The sequence below is a fragment of the Papio anubis genome, chromosome 15, assembly GCF_008728515.1.
Source record: "Papio anubis isolate 15944 chromosome 15, Panubis1.0, whole genome shotgun sequence".
Taxonomy (NCBI): domain Eukaryota; kingdom Metazoa; phylum Chordata; class Mammalia; order Primates; family Cercopithecidae; genus Papio; species Papio anubis.
Window position 1 is genome coordinate 26,728,465 of NC_044990.1, and position 15,337 is coordinate 26,743,801.

The 15,337-nt window shown below is 36.6% G+C and overlaps 1 protein-coding gene across 1 annotated transcript in view; it reads left to right on the forward strand.

Annotated features, from left to right (window-relative positions):
• The window catches only part of RB1 (RB transcriptional corepressor 1), a 170,170-nt gene that overhangs the window by 28,141 nt on the left and 126,692 nt on the right, over positions 1 to 15,337 (forward strand). Inside the window, exon 3 of the mRNA XM_031655844.1 lies at positions 14,182 to 14,297. Within this exon, the coding sequence (XP_031511704.1) occupies positions 14,182 to 14,297 (116 nt within the window). The remainder of the gene's footprint in view (positions 1 to 14,181; positions 14,298 to 15,337) is intronic.

The following is a 15,337-nucleotide window of genomic DNA, read 5'->3' on the forward strand; positions in this document are numbered from 1 at the left end:
ATTGCTTGAGGCCAGAGTTAGAGACCAACTTGGGCAACATGGGGAGATCCCCATCTCTACCAAAAATTAAAAAAAAAAAATTGCAGGTGGTGACATGTACTTGTAGTCCCAGCTATTTGGGACCCTGAGGTAGGAGGAGTGCTTGAGCACCCAGGAGGTTGAGGCTGCAGTGACTATTATTATGCCACAGCAATCCAGTCTGGGTGACAGAGTGAGACCCTGTCATGAGACCCTGTCTCAAAAACAAAAACAAAAAAAGTGGTAGTTCTGGACACTTAATTTACAGCATGGTTGATTATAGTTAATAATAATGTTTTGTATTCTTGAAATTCACTAAGAGAAATCTTAAGTATCTTTACCACATACACACAGACAAAATGGTGACTATGCGAAGTGATAGATATGTTAATTAGCTTAACTGTAGTACAGTAGTCCCCCTTATCCTCAGAGGATGTTCCAAGACCCTCAGTAGATGCTTGAATCCACAGATAGTACTGAACCCTATATATACTATGTTTTTTCCTATCCTGAACATATATACCTGTATTAAAGTTTAATTTGTAAATTAGCCACAGTAAGAGATTAGTAACAATAACTAAGAAAATAGAACAATTATGACAAGATACTGTAATAAAAATTATGTGAATGTAGTCTGTTTCTCTCAAAATAGGTACTCTGCTCATCTATTTTCAAACCATGGTTGACCATGGGAAACTGAAACTGGAAAGTGAAACCATGGATATGGAATGACCGATGTAATCACTTCTTATTGTATAGATATATCAAAATATCACATTGAACACCTTAAATATAAACTTTTTCATTTGTCAATTGTACCTCCATAAAGCTGGAAAAAATTGTCACCTCATTTGTTTGTTGGTGATTTCCTTTTTTGAAACAGCACATGTGATATTTGGTAAAAGGAGTTGATACTGTTGATCCATGTAATTGGATCTGAGTTGTAGGAATTAATCTCCTTACTCAATGGTTTTCAACCTTGTTTCCAAGAGTAGTAGACATCAGTTTTGTAGCTATTTTGCAGAAAAGCCAATTAGTAGCCCTTTGAGTATGGTGGCAGTTTTCTTTCCTATATGGTTATACCTTCTTGGATGGAGAATTTTTGGGCTTTGAGCTCAATAATCTAAGCAGAGAACTTGACCAGAAACTTAGTTCTAGGTAGGTTATATATCATCTGTTCAGAAAATGAGGTCTGTAATGTCATTCTTTTTGTGTGTGTGTGTGTTACGCTTATTGATACTTACCAGTTTGCTATCAATGTGTGAATGGGAGCTGAAGAAACTATAGTGGATCTAACAGTCTTAACTTACACTTTGGTGGTTCAGTTTCTGCTTGTTTCTCTGAGCATATTGGAGAAAAAAAAGAAAAAAAAAAAACAAAGAGAGAAAAAGTCACTCTGTAGCTACTGCCACAGCTTTTTAAAAAAATTATTTTTATTTTTTCCTTTTTAGAACTATGTTAGTGTTAGTGTTGGACACTACAAGGCTCTTGGGGTACAGTAGTGAATTAGATACAATTTTTCTGCCTTCAGGATGCTTACGTATTAGTAGTTGAGACAGGGACAAATGAGCAAGCAAGCAAGTCAGTCACAGTTCAGTTAAGAGCTTACATAGGTTTATGAACTGAGTTCCATAGGAGTTTTTCAAATTTATTTTTATTTTTCCGACCATATACTGCATGATCTGTAAGAGTTCTTAAAGGAGGGAGTCCCAGGTGCTCAACTTTTGGGCAAATGGCCAGGTAAATCTGAATTTGCCAGGTACATGTTTTTCTGGGAATAGAATCAACTTTCTTACCCACGAAGGCATTGTATAACTGGGTGACTGATTCACATGGTGTTCACTCCTACATGTTGTTTCAAAAATGTGATTGAGTACAGGTAAGGTCAGTTTTTACTTTCCTCTTCTTGGCTTTGCCACTCTTGCCTTTTACTTCTGTGCACATCCAAGAATGTCCTTAACACTAGACTACTGTAAGCTCATATTATATAGGTGAAATTTTCAGACATCTTAGCACGTTATTGCTTTTGTTCCTACGTATCACTTAGGTAAGTAGGAAATCTAGTAGTAAAAGATAAAGGCAGCTCTTCCCCCTATTTCTCTGTAATACCTTCATATTTCATTTAATGTAACCCTACTGCCACTGACTTATTACAGTCTCATGAACTATGTGTAAGGATGTATCTTTTGACCCTGAGATAGAAAACAAAAGCACATGTTTCTTATGACTTATTTTCATCTTTCATATTTCACAAAGTACAAGCTAGATAGAACATTATTTTTAACTTTTGAAACTGCAACTTAAATTTGTGTTAGTTATGATAGCATGCATAGTAGTAATTTTCTGATAGTTCCAAGATGATTTATGTCACCACTTGGTGGAGCTCTTTTATAAGTACGTGCATTGTTAAAAAAAAAAAAAGCAAGTATAAGTTGTCACTCATTAGGGGTTATCATTAGATTGGTTCAAATGAACTCAACTAAATGACGGTATAATAGGTAATCTCTTCAAGTACTCAGTGTAGATTTTGATTTAAACTGTAATATATGTGATTAAAATTTTGATAATTTAAAGATTTTTTTCGAGTATTTCTAATTTTTTTCTCTCCTGCTTTATGTAATGTAGCATTTTTATTGACTTTTCTCCTATTTTACAATTGTAGATAATTTAGAAAATGTATGTAGGATTAATAAGGAATCCTACCATATAGAAGATAATCATGAACATTTTAATATATATTTTCATTTTCTCTTTTTTTTTTTGTTTTTTCACAAAATTGGAATCAAAATACGTGCAGAACTTTTTATTCTGCTATTTTTTTCTTAACATTCTATGTTGGATATTTTTACATATCCTCTTAATATTCCTTGAAACTGTTTTGGGGTTTTATATTATTCTATGATATAGCTCTATCACAATATGTTTAACCATTCTGTATTAAGATTTTTAGGTTCTTCTTACTATTTTTGCTATTATAAATAACTTTTCAAACATCTATTACACTAAATCTTTTTTTAATTTTTAATTTTTGTGGGTACATATCAAGTGTACACATTTATGGGGCACATGGAATGCCCCAATGCAGGCATATAATTCTGTTACTCTAAATCTTGACTTAACTCTATTTTTACTTGTTAAATTCTTAGCTGTAAAACTGAGCTATTTTAAGGATTTTTATGTACCTTAACAAAATGTCCTTCAATTGACATTATTCTGAGGTTTACCATTTTCAAAATATGTTTGTCGAAAGTACCTTTTTTTCTTGGCAAAGTGCTTGTTCTTTGCCCATTTTTTTCCCTCCAGTTTTTGTTCTTTTTTTGGTGGGGGGGAATTGTTTTGGCTAGGTAAGAATTACTTTTCTTCTGTTTCAACAATTTTTAAAGTGCTATCCTGAGTCCTTTTCATAATTTTCATCTGAATTTTCAAGAAAACACATCAGTTACAGATTTTAGGTTGCAAATTGTTGTTGGAAAAGGAGACCTGGAGCTTAAAAGAGGAATCAGGCTGGAAAGCAGAATGAGATATGAGAACCATCTGTATGTGGAGATGATGAGGGCTATAGGAGTGGATGAGAGTGCTGAGGAAAAAAGAGAATGGTGGGAAAAAAGCACATGGGGTTGAGAAACCCCATGAAAAAGTTGTGAGAGGAAAAGAGAAGAGAATGAGGGTGTGAGGGCATTTAAAAAAGCTAATGAAAAAAGTTGTGTGGAGGTATATTGAAGGAGAAAAATGGCAGCAGTGTCAGATGCTGCATAGAGGTCTTTCTGGATGAACTCAAAAAGGCCATTTGTTTTAGAAAGCCAAGATTTTTGAGGACTTAGAGAATAGCCTCAGTAAAATAGTATTTGTGTAGTAAGAGGGGTATATGTTCAGTGTGTGCAGTGTGTGTGCACTCTGATAGTGTGTATGGTGAGTGTGTGTGGGAATACTGAGAACAATGAGAGGTGTGTGTATATAGTGAGAGGGAGTATATGTGTAGTGAAGTCAGTAGCTTGATAAGGTCCAGGGATGGAGGGACAGGTATTGTAAGCTTCCCTGTACCCAAAGGGAAACTTTGAGGGAGAGAACTGTTAGAGAAGTTATAAAAGACAGAGAAAGGAATTAATACACTAGGTCTTGAAGGATATGAGAGGCATTGTGATCTAAAATGGGAGGGAATAGGGGTGGTATTAGAGTTGTAATTTGAGAATGGAGGAGAATATCCATTTGTCTAGGTCAGAAGAGAAGAGGAATTTATAGATGAAGATGCAGAAATATTTTGAGAAAGACTAGAATATATGATGATTAGAAATGATTTGATGTGGGGCCAGGTGTGGTGGCTCATGCCTGTAATCCCAGCACTTTGGGAGGCTGAGGCAGGTGGATCACCTGCGGTCAGGAGTGTGAGACCAGCCTGGCCAACATGGTGAAACTCCATCTCTATTAAAAACGCAAAATTATCTGGGCATGGTGGGGCGTGCCTGTAATCCCAGCTACTGAGGAGGCTGAGGCAGGAGAATCACTTGAACCTGGGAGGCAGAGGTTGCAGTGAGCCGAGATCGTGCCACTGCACTGTAGCCCGAGCAACAAGAGTGAAACTCCATCTCAAAAAAAAAAAAAAAAAAAAAAAAAAAAAAAAAAAAGGATTTGATGTGAAGAAGAATATGAGGTTTTTTAGATAATGTGCATCTTCAGCCTTCCCAACAAAATGGAAATCAAGACCCCTAGTTAAGAGGACAGAACTCTTGATGGGGGCAATGAGATTAAGGATTTTGATAGCAAAAATGTTAAGGATATCAATATAGAAATGTAATAAGAAAATACCTTTAAATGGAAGATTACTAAATTAAGTGGTAGGAAACATGGGTTTTGGGTCTGTAACAATTAACTGGTTGTGTTGAGTAAGTCTTAACTCTCTAGTCTTTAATTTTTTTTTTATTATTATACTTTGAGTTCTAGGGTACATTGTGTACAACATGCAGGTTTGTTACATATGTATATATGTGCCATGTTGGTGTGCTGCACTCATTAACTCGTCATTTACATTAGGTATATCTCCTAATGCTATCCCTCCCCTCTCCTCTCTTCCCGCACCCTACAACAGGCCCCGGTATGTGATGTTCCCCTTCCTGTGTCCAAGTGTTCTCATTGTTCAGTTCCCACCTATGAGTGAGAACATGCAGTGTTTGGTTTTTTGTCCTTGCGACAGTTTGCTGAGAATGATGGGTTCCAGCTTCATCCACGTCCCTACAAAGGACATGAACTCATCCTTTTTTATGGCTGCATAGTATTCTGTGGTGTGTATGTGCCACATTTTCTTAATCCAGTCTATCATTGATGGACATTTGGGTTGGTTCCAAGTCTTTGCTATTGGGAATAGTGCTGCAATAAACATACGTGTGCATGTGTCTTTATGGCAGTATGATTTATAATCCTTTGGGTATATACCCAGTAATGGGATGGCTGGATCAAATGGTATTTCTAGTTCTACAACCTTGAGGAATCGCCACCCTGTCTTCCACAATGGTTGAACTAGCTTACATTCCCACCACTGTTGTAAAAGTGTTCCTATTTCTCCACATCCTCTCCAGCATATATTGTTTCTGTACTTTTTAATGATTGCCATTCTAACTGGTGTGAGATGGTATCTCATTGTGGTTTTGATTTGCATTTCTCTGATGGCCAGTGATGATGAGCATTTTTTCATGTGTCTGTTGGCTGCATTAATGTCTTCTTTTGAAAAGTGTCTGTTCATATCCTTTGCCCACTTTTTGATGGGATTGTTTGTTTTTTTCTTGTAAATTTGTTTGAGTTCTTTGTAGATTCTGGATATTAGCCCTTTGTCAGATGAGTAGATTGCAAAATTTTTCTCCCATTCTGTAGGTTGCCTGTTCACTCTGATGGTAGTTTCTTTTGCTGTGCAGAAGCTCTTTAGTTTCATTAGATCCCATTTGTCAATTTTGGCTTTTGTTGCCATTGCTTTTGGTGTTTTAGTTATGAAGTCCTTGCCCATGCCTATGTCCTAAATGATATTGCCTAGGTTTTGTTCTAGAGTTTTTATGGTTTTAGGTCTAAAATTTAATTCTTTAATTCATCTTGAATTAATTTTTGTATAAGGTTTAAGGAAGGGATCCAGTTTCAGCTTTCTACATATGACTAGCCGGTTTTCCCAGCACCATTTATTAAATAGGGAATCCTTTCCCCATTTCTTGTTTTTGTCAGGTTTGTCAAAGATCAGATGGTTGTAGATGTGTGGTATTATTTCTGAGGGCTCTGTTCTGTTCCATTGGTCTGTATCTCTGTTTTGGTACCAGTACCATGCTGTTTTGGTTACTGTAGCCTTGCAGTATGGTTTGAAATCAGGTAGCATGATGCCTCCAGCTTTGTTCTTTTGGCTTAGGATTGTCTTGGCAATGTGGGTTCTTTTGTGGTTCCATATGAACTTTAAAGCAGTTTTTTCCAATTCTGTGAAGAAAGTGATTGGTAGCTTAATGGGGATGGCATTGAATCTATAAATTATCTTGGTCAGTATGACCATTTTCATGATATTGATTCTTTCTATCCATGAGCATGGAATGTTCTTCCATTTGTTTGTGTCCTCTTTTATTTCATTGAGTTTGTAGTTCTCCTTCAAGAAGTCCTTCACATCCCTTGTAAAATGGATTCCTAGGTATTTTATCCTCTTTGAAGCAATTGTGAATGGGAGTTCACTCATGATTTGGTTCTCTGTTTGTCTGTTATTGGTGTATAAGAATGCTTGCGATTTTTGCACATTGATTTTGTATCCTGAGACTTTGCTGAAGTTACTTATCAGCTTAAGGAGATTTTGGGTTGAGACAATGGGGTTTTCTAAATATACAATCATGTCATCTGCAAACAGGGACAATTTGACTTCCTCTTTTCCTGATTGAATACCCTTTATTTCTTTCTCCTGCCTGATTGCCCTGGCCAGAACTTCCAATACTATGTTGAATAGGAGTGGTGAGAGAGGGCATCCCTGTCTTGTGCCAGTTTTCAAAGGGAATGCTTCCAGTTTTTGCCCATTCAGTATGATATTGGCTGTGGGTTTGTCATAAATAGCTCTTATTATTTTGAGATATGTCCAATCAATACCGAATTTATTGAGAGTTTTTAGCATGAAGGGCTGTTGAATTTTGTCAAAGGCCTTTTCTGCATCTATTGAGATAATCATGTGGTTTTTGTCTTTGGTTCTGTTTATATGCTGGATTACATTCATTGATTTGCGTGTGTTGAAACAGCCTTGCATCCCAGGGATGAAGCCCACTTTGTCATGGTGGATAAACTTTTTAATGTGCTGCTGGATTCAGTTTGCCAGTATTTTATTGAGGATTTTTACATCGATGTTCATCAGGGATATTGGTCTAAAATTCTCTTTTTTTGTTGTGTCTCTGCCAGACTTTGGTATCAGGATAATGCTGGCCTCATAAAATGAGTAAAGGAGGATTCCCTCTTTTTCTATTGATTGGAATAGTTTTAGAAGGAATGGTACCAGCTCCTCCTTTTACCTCTGGTAGAATTCAGCTGTGAATCCATCTGGTCCTGGACTTTTTGTGGTTGGTAGGCTATTAATTATTGCCTCAATTTCAGAGCCTGTTACTGGTCTATTTAGGGATTCAATTTCTTCCTGGTTTAGTCTTAGGAGGGTGTATGTGTCCAGGAATTTATCCATTTCTTCTAGATTTTCTAGTTTATTTGCATAGAGGTGCTTATAGTATTCTCTGATGGTAGTTTGTATTTCTGTGGGATTGGTTGTGATACCCCCTTTATCATTTTTTATTGCATCTATTTGATTCTTCTTTCTTTTCTTCTTTATTAGTCTTGCTAGCGGTCTATCAATTTTGTTGATCTTTTCAAAAAACCAGCTCCTGGATTCATTTATTTTTTTTGAAGGGGTTTTTTTGTGTCTCTATCTCCTTCAGTTCTGCTCTGATCTTAGTTATTTCTTGCCTTCTGCTAGCTTTTCAATGTGTTTGCTCTTGCTTCTCTAGTTCTTTTAATTGTGATGTTAGGGTGTCAATTTTAGATCTTTCCTGCTTTCTCTTGTGGGCATTTGGTGCTATAAATTTCCCTGTACACACCGCTTTAAATGTGTCCCAGAGATTCTGGTATGTTGTGTCTTTGTTCTCATTGGTTTCAAAGAACATCTTTATTTCTCCCTTCATTTCGTTATGTACCCAGTAGTCATTCAGGAGCAGGTTGTTCAGTTTCCATGTAGTTGACTGGTTTTGAGTGAGTTTCTTAATCCTGAGTTCTAATTTTATTGCACTCTGGTCTGAGAGACTGTCATAATTTCTATTCTTTTACATTTGCTGAGGAGTGCTTTACTTCCAACTATGTGGTCAATTTTGGAACAAGTGCAATGTGGTGCTGAGAAGAATGTATATTCTGTTGATTTAGGGTGGAGAATTCTGTAGATGTCTATTAGGTCCACTTGGTGCAGAGCTGAGTTCAAGCCCTGGATATCCTTTTTAACTTTCTGTCTCATTGATCTGTCTAATGTTGACAGTGGGGTGTTAAAATCTCCCATTATTATTGTGTGTGAGTCTAAGTCTCTCTGCAGGTCTCTAAGGACTTGCTTTATGAATCTGGGTACTCCCGTATTGGGTGCATATATATTTAGGATAGTTAGCTCTTCTTGTTGAATTGATCCCTTTACCATTATGTAATGGTCTTCTTTGTCTCTTTTGATATTTGTTGGTTTAAAGTCTGTTTTATCAGAGACTAGGATTGCAACCCCTGCCTTTTTTGTTTTCCATTTGCTTGGTAGATGTTTCTCCATCCCTTTATTTTGAGCCTATGTATGTCTCTGCACCTGAGATGGATCTCCTGAATACAGCACACTGATGGGTCTTGACTCTTTATCCAATTTGCCAGTCTGTGTCTTTTAACTGGAGCATTTAGCCCATTTACTTTTAAGGTTAATATTGTTGTGTGTGAATTTGATCCTGTCATTATGATGTTAGCTGGTTATTTTGCTCGTTAGTTGATGCAGTTTCTTCCTAGCTTCGATGGTCTTTACAATTTGGCATGTTTTTGCAGTGGCTGTTACCAGTTGTTCCTTTCCATGTTTGGTGCTTCCTTCAGGAGCTCTTGTAGGGCAGGCCTGGTGGTGACAAAATCTCTCAGCATTTGCTTGTCTGTAAAGGATTTTATTTCTCCTTCACTTATGAAGCTTAGTTTGGTTGGATATGAAATTCTGAGTTGAAAATTCTTTTCTTTAAGAATGTTGAATATTGGCCCCCACTCTCTTCTGGCTTGGAGAGTTTCTGCTGAGAGATCTGCTGTTAGTCTGATGGGCTTCCCTTTGTGTGTAACCCAACCTTTCTCTCTGGCTACCCTTAACATTTTTTCCTTCATTTCAACTTTGGTGAATCTGACAATTATGTGTCTTGGAGTGGCTCTTCCTGAGGAATATCTTTGTGGCATTTTTGATATTTCCTTAATTTGAATGTTGGCCTGCCTTTCTAGGTTGGGGAAGTTCTCCTGGATGTTATCCTGCAGAGTGTTTTCTAACTTGGTTCCATTCTCTCTGTCACTTTCAGGTACACCAGTCAGATGTAGATTTGGTCTTTTCACATAGTCCTATATTTCTTGGAGGCTTTGTTTGTTTCTTTTTACTCTTTTTTCTCTAAACTTCTCTTCTTGCTTCATTTCATTCATTTGATCCTCAATCACTGATAACCTTTCTTCCACTTGATCAAATCGGCTACTGAAGCTGGTGCCATTTGTCACGTAGTTCTTGTGCCATGTTTTTCAGCTCCATCAGGTCATTTAAAGACTTCTTTACACTGATTATTCTAGTTAGCCATTCATCAAATCATTTTTCAAAGTTTTTAGCTTCTTTGAGATGGGTTCAAACTTCCTCCTTTAGCTAGGAGAAGTTTGATCGTCTGAAACCTTCTGCTCTCAACTCGACAAAGTCATTCTCTATCCAGCTTTGTTCCGTTGCTGGCGAGGAGCTGCATTCCTTTGGAGGCGGAGAGGCATTCTGATTTTTACAACTTTCAGCTCTTCTGCTCTGTTTTTTCCCCACCTTTGTGGTTTTATATACCTTTGGTCTTTGATGATGGTGACATACAGATGGAGTTTTGGTGTGGCTGTCCTTTCTGTGTGTTAGTTTTCCTTCTAAGAGTCAGGACCCTCAGCTGCAGGTCTGTTGGAGTTTGCTGGAGGTCCACTCCAGACCCTATTTGCCTGGGTATCATCAGTGGAGGCTGCAGAACAGCAAATATTGCTGAACAGCAGATGTTGCTGCCTAATCATTCCTCTGGAAGTTTCGTCTGAGAGGGATACCCGGCCATGTGGGGTGTCAGTCTGCCCCTACTGGAGAATGTCTCCCAGTTAGGCTACTTGGGGGTCAGGGACCCACTTGAGGAGGCAATGTGTCCGTTCTCAGATCTCAAACTCCTTGCTGGGAGAACCACTACTCTCTTGAAGGCTGTCAGACCGGGACATTTAAATTTGCAGAGGTTTCTGCTGCCTTTTGTTTGGCTATGCCCAGCCCCCAGAGGTGGAGTCTATAGAGGTGGGCAGGCCTCCTTGAGCTGTGGTGGGCTCCACCCAGTTCGAGCTTCCAGGCTGCTTTGTTTACCTACTCAAGCCTCAGCAATGGCAGGCGCCCTTCCCCCAGTCTCACTGCTGCCTTGCAGTTTGATCTCAGACTGCTGTGCTAGCAATGAGCGAGGCTCCGTGGGCATGAGACCCTCTGAGGCAGGCACAGGATATAATCTCCTGGTGTGCCGTTTGCTAAGACTGTTGGAAAAGCACAATATTAGGGTGGGAGTGACCTGATTTTCCAGGTGCTGTCTGTCACAGCTTTCCTTGGCTAGGAATGGGAATTCCCTGACCCCTTGTGCTTCCCAGATGAGGCGATGCCTCTGTTTGCTTCAGCTCACACTCAGTGGGCTGCACCCACTGTCCTGCACCCACTGACAAGCCCCAGTGGGATGAACCCGGTACCCCAGTTGGAAATGCAGAAATCACCCATCTTCTTCGTCACTCACGCTGGGAGTTGTAGACTGGAGCTGTTCCTATTCGGCCATCTTCTAGTCTTTAATTTTTAATCTGTATGATGAGAGGTGAATCCAGTGAATTTTTTAGATTGAAAAATTTTGAATCAAACTCAACTAAATACAAACAAAATATATAAAACTACAGTAATGAAGACGTTATGATATTGGTGAAAAAGGACAAGTAAATCAATGGAACAGAACAGATAATCCAGAAGTAGACCCACATATATATATTATTGTAAGTTCATTTTCTACAGAGATGCAAAGGGTATTGGAGGAAGGATATTCTTCTGAACAAATAGTGCTGGAGCAATTGGGTATCCAAATGCAGAAAATGAACTTCAATCCTTACCTCACACCATTTATAAAAACTAACCAGAAATGAAGCATAGACCTAAACTTCTAGAAGATGACATAGGAGAAAGTCCTAATGAGCTTGGGTTAGGCAAAGATTTCATAGATACCTACCACTGAAAACATAACCATAAAAGAAAAAAATGAATAAATTGAGCTTAATCAAAATTAAAAACTTCTGTTCCTTGAAATATACTTCTTAAGGAAGTAAAAACACAAGCTGCATCTGAAATAAAGGTCACATTTTGCTCATAGGAATGTTCTTCAGGTCCTTAAAAATCAGAACCTACTTGTAGAACATTTCACTTATGCATTTTGTCATATCAGATGATCCTGTATTTAATTGTTTTGGCTACTAAATGTCCTAATAAAATTTGCTGTTTTAAAAAAATGAATAAACAACATACTAAATTTTAGCAACTTTCACTTCATGTTTTAATCTTTAAAAGAGAGAGAGAGAGAAAAAAAAAGGGCTGGAATTGATGAAAGTACATATATTGAGAGCAGTTATTGCCTGACTGCAAAGAAGCAAACCAAAATGGTAAGAAATAGGCATAAAAATTTAAAGACTATGGTAGTTGGGGTTATTTATTAAAGAGACAAACAACCTTTGACGTCTTATTAGTTCCCAAGAAATTGACCGTATTAACATAAACACAAATGCAGAAGTTGATTTTTGTTCATTTTATTAAAATATATATTCTTAATTAGTCATCAAAACCATGAAGCAGTATATACTTTGTATCTTCAGTTTCAGAAATAGTAAGTGTGTAACATAGTTGCAAAATCAGATTTATTGAGGTATAATTTACATACACAAAATATGCCAATTTTAAGTGCACAGTTCAATACATTTTAACAGACATATTCACTCATATAATCACCACCATTAAGATATAGAACTTTTGGATCACTCCAGAAAGTTCTTTCATTCCTCTCTGCAGTCATTTCCCAACACCTCCCCCCTCTGTTCTGCAGGCAACTACTGATCTACTTTTTGACTTTAAAGATTGGTTTTGCCTTTTCTAGAATTTCATATGAAAGGAATTATGCAGTGCACCCTTTTGAGTCTGGCTTTTTCTCAGTGTAACAATTTTGAGATTTATCTATGTCGTTATATATATTAGGACATTTCCTTTTGATTGTCAAATAACATTCCATTGTAGGGATAGACCCCAATTTATTTATCCATGCACTTCTTTTTTTTGATATTTGGGTTTTTGTAGTTTTTGGCCATTATGACTGAAGCTGCTATGGACATTCACATATAATGTTTTCATTTCTCTTGGGTATGAATATCTGGGAGTAGAATTGCTAAGTGTTATGGAAAGTGCATATTTAACTTTATAAGAACTTCCAAATTTGTTTTCCAAAATGATTGTGCCATTTTACATTTTCACCAGTGGTGTTTAAGTGTTCCATTGCACTACATCCTCGCTGTCCCCTAATATTGTCAGTCTTTTACATTTTAACTATTCTAGTGGTGTATAATTGTAATTTAAGTTGTAAAATATTTACATCCCAAGTAGCTAAAATTAAGAAAAAGTTTAGAGTTGGATGGTGGTAAACATTTAATTACCTGTAAAATTTGGTAATCCAGAACAACTGACTTATCCCAAAACTTTTATATAATTGATATTTCAAAATGATGTGAAATCGTATTACATGCTTTTTAGCTCTATTGTAATCTCCAGTTAAGAGTAAGTAAATAGTTCCAACTATTTAATGAACATTAATTTGACATTTCTTTTGTTTCCAACTTAATATAATCCAAATTTTACCCATAACATGTAATATTTAAGAGTGGTATATATTGTGGGGAAAAACATGCTCTAAAAATAATGAAAAAGTACTCTAGTGATAATGATAGCTGTCAATCATTAAGAACTGACTGTATACTGTATACTATGCCAAAGGCTATATAAATATAATTTCATTTAATTCTTACAAAATGGGGTACATATTATTATTTTGATTTTACAAAGAAGGCAGTTAAGGAACTGAAACATGAAATACAAGGTTAAAAAATACTTGAATAAATAAATTGATAAAAGGAATGAATGAATAGAGCAAGGAAAGAATAAGCGAATAAGAATGTGGGCTTGTTGGCCGGGGGTGGTGGCTCACGCCTGTAATCCCAGCACTTTGGGAGGCCGAGGTGGGCAGATCATGAGGTCAGGAGATCGAGACCATCCTGGCTAACAGGGTGAAACCCCATCTCTACTAAAAATGCAAAAAATTAGCCAGGCGTGGAGGTGGGCGTCTGTAGTCCCAGCTACTCGGGAGGCTGAGGCAGGAGAATGGCGTGAACCCGGGAGGCGGAGCTTGCAGTGAGCCGAGATCGCGCCACCGCACTCCAGCCTGGGCTACTGAGCGAGACTCCCTCTCAAACAAACAAACAAACAAACAAACAAAAAGAATGTGGGCTTGTTTTTTTCAAACAAATTATATGTTATGGACTCTAAATCTCTTAATTTGGTTTCAATGACATTGGATTATTGAAAAATGAAACTATTTTGAGGAGTTGACCCCTAAAGTTTCCACAGTAACTTATTTAATTTTTTGATCTTTCTAGTACTTTTTTGCCTTATAATATAAAATTCGAATGTTTGTAATTAGTGTGAAATGAAATCCTTTCAAATATATGCCATCAGAAGGATGTGTTACAAATATACAATATTGCAAACATTTATTTTGTATGCTGAATAAGAAAAAATCAGTTATAATGCAGTTTTAACGCAGTATCCAGTGTGTGAATTATTTAATGAAATATTTGATCTTTATTTTTTGTTCCCAGGGAGGTTATATTCAAAAGAAAAAGGAACTGTGGGGAATATGTATCTTTATTGCAGCAGTTGACCTAGATGAGATGCCATTCACTTTTACTGAGCTACAGAAAAACATAGAAATCAGGTAAAGTTTCTTGTATAAATATAAGCCTCTGCCATAAAAGGAAACTAATTCTGGACTTTCCTTTTAATAGACTTTAGTGAATTAGTGAGAAATGCTAAAATCAAGTAAAACGTAAAGAACTTGGGCCAAATAGTGAACTGCCATTCTCTCATGGAGCTGTTATGAAAGTGTATTTATGCTGTATTTCTTTAAGATGTAGCAGTTTGTGTTCTGGAAAAATTTTCGTTGTGTCTCTCACTATTCATGTGTAAGCTTTCTTCATTGTGGCTGTTAATAAAGTGAACAGAAAAGCAAGGATTTGTAAATAGGCTTGTTTTACATTAAAATCTTTATATAAGTAGTTTGAGTTTATCTTAAAGGAATTTAGGTAAGGTTTATTAAAGCCTAGGATTGTTTTAACATAGAGGATATTATAGTTAAATGCATTTTTTCAGATTATATATTGATTTGAACATGCTACAATACTTGAGCCAGTAATTACTTAATAGGTGTTTGTTGTTGAGTTTATAAGCCTCATAAGAAGAGCTTATTAATGTGTTTTCAATAATGTATGAACTTTATCTTCAGAAAGTATCTAGGACTTCCAGTCATTTTCTTTGCAACATATTTACAAAAATGCAACAGTATATATTTTTACCAAATAGGTAATTATGTTTCTCCTTGAACAAAGACATCTAGAATTAAACATAATTGATATTTTATTTAAATGAGATAGATTGAATTGTTGCATTTTTGAAATACTTTTTTTTGCTATATCTAAATAAAAACAAAGGCCTTGCTTATTCATAAATATACAAAATAATAGAAATAACATAAATAGTTCATAGAGTCAATACCTGCAACACCACAGGCACTCACTGCTTCTCTCCCTTCCTTCTTTTCTTCCCTTAAGTTTCCCCTAGAAAAAACGCTTTGTTGTAACAATTTAGTTTTCATGGTAATCTCAGGACAGGAATTCCCATATACCTGAAAAAAACTGGAACTGAGAGTAGTTCTTTAATAAATGCTATTCTGAGGCTGATTTCTTTTTCTCTGGATAT